The sequence below is a fragment of the Danio aesculapii genome, chromosome 22 (assembly GCF_903798145.1).
Source record: "Danio aesculapii chromosome 22, fDanAes4.1, whole genome shotgun sequence".
Taxonomy (NCBI): Eukaryota; Metazoa; Chordata; class Actinopteri; order Cypriniformes; family Danionidae; genus Danio; species Danio aesculapii.
The window spans coordinates 32996916-33003792 of record NC_079456.1 but is presented as its reverse complement, the minus strand read 5'-3'; the positions used below and the strand labels follow the sequence as shown (position 1 = coordinate 33003792).

Sequence of the window (6877 nt, the reverse complement as noted above, 5' to 3'; positions counted from 1 at the left end):
ATTTATTTATCCCCATCACACTCCTGTTTGACCTTTTATCTTATATTTAAAAGAGTCTCTCGGCTCTATTTCTGTAATAAGTTGGTTTCACTTGCTGGTTTATAGGAACTTCCTGCAATCTACTTTCCGTTCGCGGAATTACCAAACGTATTATCGCCGAGGCTGCTTTTATGAATATTTATGATGTAGGCTAACGCTGGTTGGTCAAATGGCGCAGTGTTGCTAATTAATATTCATGAGATAACGCTTCGCCGTAGTAGGATTGGTCAATCCGTTTTCCGTTCATTTTAATCGCGTGGCAGCGCGCCCAAAGTGAGAGTGACGTACTAATGCATCGGCATTCAGCGCGGAGGCGAGCAGCTGTCAAATAAATATTTATCAAGATTTTTTAAACTGAACGCTCAACAATGAGATACTGAAGTCGTCAACACTCAGGTATGTAAGCCCGTGTGTGTCAAAATAAATATTGTGAATAATATTGCTGATAGCGAAAAGCGAAAGTGACGTTAAGAGGGGAATTCGTTAACGTTATAATATCTTCAAGCTCAATGTAGCCGTTGACGGTGTTTACACGACAGACACGCTGAGGTGTATCTTCACCTTATAAGAGCATATAACGTTAAATTAAACCGCTTTATTCCGTTTGGATCCATATGTCATGTTTTGCACTGGGGAATCCCCATTTGTTTTGCACTCTCTCACACAGGAACAGTCCCGTATTGTTCATGTTTGTAGCTTTTTAAAAATAACTACATTATTAAGTGTGTGTATTGCCCTATATTGTGTAATTTTACAATTGAAAATAACGAAGAGACGAACACATGGCCATAATAATATCCCCATCATGCTTTGTAGACGTGAACTCTTCATTTACGTCTACTTTATAGTTAATTTTTTTTTGGTTTATTAAGTATGAGTCGATGTTTAATGTCTTTGTGAAGTAAACACTGAATAGCTAACAGCATTGTAGGATATCATTCACTCAAGATGCACCTTGCAGTTTCACAAACGGAAAAAAGACTACATATTTGTCCGTTATACCTGAATCGTTTTTAATATATATATATATATATATATATATATATATATATATATATATATATATATATATATATATATATATATATATATATGGCCGACGCAGTGGCGCACGCACGCGCAAGAAGGTCGCTGGTTCGAGCCTCAGCTGGGTCAGTTGGCGTTTCTGTGTGGAGTTTGCTTTCGGGTTTCCTCCCCCACAGTCCAAAGACATGTGGTACAGGTGAATTGGGAAGGCTAAATTGTCTGTAGTGGATGAGTGTGTATGGATGTTTCCCAGAGGTGGGTTGTGGCTGGAAGGGCATCTGCTGCGTAAAACATGTGCTGGATAAGTTTGTGGTTCATTCTGCTGTGGCAACTAAGCTGAAAAGAAAATGAATGAATATATATATATATATATATATATATATATATATATATATATATATATATATATATATATATTTTTTTTTTTTTTTTTTTTTTTTTTTTTTTTTTTCCACAATTTCTGTTTAATGGAGAGATTTTTTTCAACACATTTCTAAACATAATAGTTTTAATAACTAATTTTTAATCTAATCTAATCTAATAACCGATTTATTTTATCTTTGCCATGATGACAGTACATAACATTTTATTAGATATTTTTCAAGACACTTCTATACAGCTTAGAGTGACATTTAAATACTTAACTAGGTTAATTATGTTAACTAGGCAGGTTAGGGTAATTAGGCAAGTTATTGTATAACGATGGTTTGTTCTGGAGACTATCGAAAAAAATATAGCTGACAGATCCTACTCAAACTGCAAGTCAGAGATTGTATTTAGTTATGTGTGTGGGTGATTTTCTCAGGTTTGTATGGCCGCAGAGGAGAGCGAGAGTTCTGGGATCTCCAGGCAGAACTCTGAGGCCTCGAGATCCTGGGATCTGGACAGCCGAACACTGCGCTTCGTGAACCGGCTAGAGCAGCAGTTTATCTGCCCGTCCTGTGGGGGCATCGTCCTCAACCCACACCAAACGGGCTGCGGGCACATCTTCTGTGCTCAGTGCGTGAAAGCATACAGGTAAGAAGAATACACTCAATTCATTCAGTCTAGTTGCATTTAGCAATCATCAATCAAACATTGAAGCAAACGTTCCTTATAAATTCAGAAAATGTTACTTTATCTGACAGCTGTAATCAGTGAGCTGTGGTATAAATAGAGAAATCAATTCTGCATCGATTCAGAGACTTTCAAAATGCATTATTATTCTCTCGAATCAATTCTGAGCATAGATTTTAAGAGCAGACAGCGCTCCAGGCTAGTTTGTAATTCTCTATGCTAGGTTTTAACCACAGATCGTGCTCTAGGCTAATGTTTAACAACAGACGGCGCTCTAGGCTAGTGTTAAACAACAGACGGCACTCTAGGCTAGTGTTTAACAGCAGACGTCACTCTAGGGTAGTGTTTAACAGCAGACGGCGCTCTAGGCTAGTGTTTAACAGCTGACAGAGCTCTAGGCTAGTTTTTAACAGCAGACGGCGCTCTAGGCTAGTGTTTAACAGCAGACGGCGCTCTAGGCTAGTGTTTAACAGCTGACAGAGCTCTAGGCTAGTTTTTAACAGCAGACGGCGCTCTAAGCTAATGTTTAACAGCAGATAGCGCTCTTGGCTAGTGTTTAACAGCAGACGGCGCTCTAGGTTAGTGTTTAACAGCAGACGGCGCTCTAGGCTAGTGTTTAACAGCAGATGACGCTCTAGGCTAGTGTTTAACAGCAGACGACGCTCTAGGCTAGTTTTTAACAGCAGATGACGCTCTAGGCTAATGTTTAACAGCAGATAGCGCTCTTGGCTAGTGTTTAACAGCAGACGGTGCTCTAGGCTAGTATTTAACAGCAGACGACGCTCTAGGCTAGTTTTTAACAGCAGACGACGCTCTAGGCTAGTGTTTAACAGCAGACGATGCTCTAGACTAGTGTTTAACAGCAGATGGCGCTCTAGGCTAGTGTTTAACAGCAGACGGCGCTCTAGGCTAGTGTTTAACAGCAGACGACGCTCTAGGCTAGTGTTTAACAGCAGACGGCGCTCTAGGCTAGTGTTTAACAGCAGACGGCGCTCTAGGCTAGTGTTTAACAGCAGACGATGCTCTAGACTAGTGTTTAACAGCAGATGGCGCTCTAGGCTAGTGTTTAACAGCAGACGGCGCTCTAGGCTAGTGTTTAACAGCAGACGGCGCTCTAAGCTAGTGTTTAACAGCAGACGGCGCTCTAGGCTAGTGTTTAACAGCAGACGGTGCTCTAGGCTATTTTTAGGTGTAAGTGCGTATTAGTAAGGAATTGGATGCATAGTATGGCTGTTTATAAAGCATACAGCGCCATCTGCTGTTATAAACTAAGCTCAGAATCGATGAGAGAGCACAGAGATGCAATTTTGAAAATCGCAGAATCAATTTATCGAGGGATTTTTGCATCTTTATATTGAAAGTTGGTAGAAACTCAGGCATTTAATATTTAATATTGACAAACAGTTAGTAGAAATATTTTAAAAATCTATAAACAATAAACAATTGGTAACATTTAATAAATGTTTTTATGCTAATATTTTGAAACCATTAAAGACCAAACAAATGCTCTTTGATAGTTACTGGAAGAACGTTTGCTCATAACTTTGTAAGAAATAATGCTCTCCATAATGCTTTTCAAAGATCTGAATGTTCCTTGTTAATTGTATGCGTGCAAAATGATCTAACAGTGTGCAATCTTCCATGTTTTCAGTGAAAATGGGGGAAGTTCGAAATGCCCATTAGACAGCATTCCTATAAAACCCGAGGAGGTGAGAATATGTAAACATTACCCAGAAACATAGCTTCACATTCCTCTATATTGTACTCAATATCAATTTGAATGGTTGCAGATTTTCCAAGACAACTGCTGTAAAAGGGAACTGCTGAACTTGGAGGTTTTCTGCACCAACACACCAGAATGCACGCAGAGGTTTTCTTTATGTAACCTGCAGGTAAAGGGCAGATAATTTACATGGCGTGATGATGGATCTCACTTTTTAGAGCTTTAAGGCCCGTTCACACCGAGAACTTTCATTCATTCATTCATTTTCTTTTCGGCTTTATTAATTCCCTTTCTGCTTTATTAATTCCCTTTCGGCTTTATTAATTCCCTTTATTAATCTGGGATCGCCACAGCGGAACTAACTGCCAACTTATCCAGCATATGATTTACGCAGCGCATGCCCTTCCAGCTGCAACCCATCACTGGGAAACATCCATACGCACTCATTCACACACATACACTACTGACAATTTAAAGCTTACCCAATTCACCTATAGTGCATGTCTTCGGACTTGTGGGTAAAATCAGAGCACTCGGAGGAAACCAACGGAAACACGGGGAGAACATGCAAACTCTAAACAGAAATGCCAACTGACCCAACTGGGGCTCAAACCAGCGACCTTCTTGCTATGAGGTGATTGTGCTACCTACTGCGCCACCATGCTGCCACACCAAGAACAATAACAATAAATATAATTATAAATATATCTGTGTCCACACAGATGAACGATAATGATCTGTTTATTTTTAGATTCTGCTTTTAATTGTCTATTGTGACCAGCAGATGTCCTCAGTGTGCTACTAGCACATCTGACCAGTGAATCCAGCTCATGTAATCAGTCTAATCAGTCAGTTTAGCAATCTAATCAGGTCCCCAGCATTTTCAACGCAAACACATTGAAACTAGCCCTGGATTCCTGCGCTACTTTCATTTTTAGGCTTGAATTTGCCAGCATATTTAATTTCTTTTTCAATGGTATAACCACTTTTTCTATGATAATCATTGTCTTTAAATAATCTTTCAAAAGAGAGCTTAACATCATCAGTGTGCGCTTCTCCAAAGTGTTTCAGTATCTTTAATTTTCAATGGATTCTGATTGGCTGTCAGTGTTTAATTGTTCATCAGCTGGGAATAATCCTTCTGAAAGAGACACAATTATCTCTCTATATCATTATCATTGTAGTTGTGCTGTGTTAACACACTGTGAACAAGTTTTACAATTACATATTTATCCAGGGTGTCCACCGGATCTTAAAAAGTCTTAAAACGTCTTTCATTTCAAAAATGAAATTTTAGGCCTTTAAAAAAACTCTTAAACTCACTGAAATATTGTGTTATATGTCTTAAATACTTTTAAATAGGCCTTAAAAAGCCCCTATTATGGATTTTTGAAAATTACCTTTAACGCAGTGTGTAACACAGCTCTAGGTGAATGAAAACATCCAGCTGAGGTTTACATCTGAAAGTGCTATGAACCATGTGGTAGGCTTTCAATGCGTGCATCAGAGAGGTTTAAACAAACAGTGGGCAGGGCTTCAGGGAGCATGTCACAAAGATTTTTCTACAAGGCCGCACCAAAATATGGCATGACATATATTCACTTTCACAAGAAACTCGCATGTCAAACCACCATGCTCCAAGTCAGTCCTTAATAGGGGGTAAAGGAATGAGGCGGCTAACTGGTCGTACATAAGCTTTCCCAATGATCTCAATCTCAGCAACTCAGATTTTTTTAAATTACCTTCAATGCAGTGTGTAACACAGCTCTAGGTGAGTGTGTAACACATCCAGCTGAGCTTTACATCTGAAAGTGCAGCATGTTTAAAACTAGTAATTCTTTAATTAAATAGTCAACTCAGAGTCGAATAACTGAATCGTGTTGGGTTCGGATCTTTTGTCTAAACGCATTGACGTCGATACGGTACATCACCAAATACAGTTGAAGTCAGAATTATTAGCCCCCCTTAAATTTTTTTTTTCTTTTTAAATATTTCCCAAATGATGTTTAACAGAGCAAGGAAATTTTCACAGTATGTCTGATAATATTTTTTCTTCTGAAGAAAGTCGTATTTGTTTTATTTCGGTTAGGATAAAAGCAGTTTTTAATTTTTTAAAAGCCATTTTAAGGACAAAATTATTAGCCCCTTTAAGCTATATATTTCATCGTTATACAATAACTTGCCTAATTACCCTAACCTGCCTAGTTAACCTAATTAACCTAGTTAAGCCTTTAAATGTCACTTTAAGCTGTATAGAAGTGTCTTGAAAAATATCTAGTCAAATATTATTTACTGTCATTGTAAGAAGTTAGGAAGTTGTTGCTGACTCTCAGGGGGAGTATCACAATGGAGTGTCAGTCAAAACACTTGAAACAAGATCCATTTTGTTGGATTTTATTCACCAATGCCAGTACACAACTCTTCACAAGGTATCAGGCTGGTTTAGTTGCATGCCGCCACAACACCAAATGAGTCCAGAGCAGTGAAAGATGAGCAGACTGATACTCTGAAGCCACACTACTTAAAGGGTTGATGATAAGGGTGATAGGGTGCTGCTGTGAACCATGTGGTAGGTTTTCAATGTGTGCATCAGAGAGGTTTAAACAAACAGTGGGCAGGGCTTCAGGGAGCATGTCACAAAGATTTTTTTACAGCCATCATGGTGAAGATAAAATAATTCAGTTATTAGAAATGAGTTATTAAAACTATTATGTTTAGAAATGTTGAAAAAAATCTCTCTGTTAAACAGAAATTGGGAAAAAAATTGAACAGGGGGGTTAATAATTCTGACTTTAACTGTATGTAGTGTCGGATCCGGTAAAACATTAGCAGACACTAGCAGAGTGCGGGGATCACGGGACTGATCATGACTGCAGACGCCGATCACTGACAGATGGAGATTCAGCTGTGGGGAATAAAGGGTTAAAGTTCATTTTCAACCCCACAGTTTAGCCAGACGTGGAGCTCAGACATGTGCATACGCTGCAGCACATGACAGTGTGTGTGTGGTCACATGATGTGCAGGTTCAGCGG

General features: G+C 38.9%; 1 protein-coding gene across 1 annotated transcript in view; it reads left to right on the top strand.

The window, feature by feature from the left end:
- The first annotated feature begins 332 nt into the window (after positions 1–332).
- The window catches only part of traf5 (Tnf receptor-associated factor 5), a 29863-nt gene continuing 23318 nt past the window's right edge, over positions 333–6877 (top strand). The window contains exons 1-4 of the mRNA XM_056448587.1: positions 333–435; positions 1871–2082; positions 3773–3830; positions 3912–4013. Coding sequence (XP_056304562.1) covers positions 1877–2082; positions 3773–3830; positions 3912–4013 — 366 coding nt within the window. The 5' untranslated portion in view covers positions 333–435; positions 1871–1876. The remainder of the gene's footprint in view (positions 436–1870; positions 2083–3772; positions 3831–3911; positions 4014–6877) is intronic.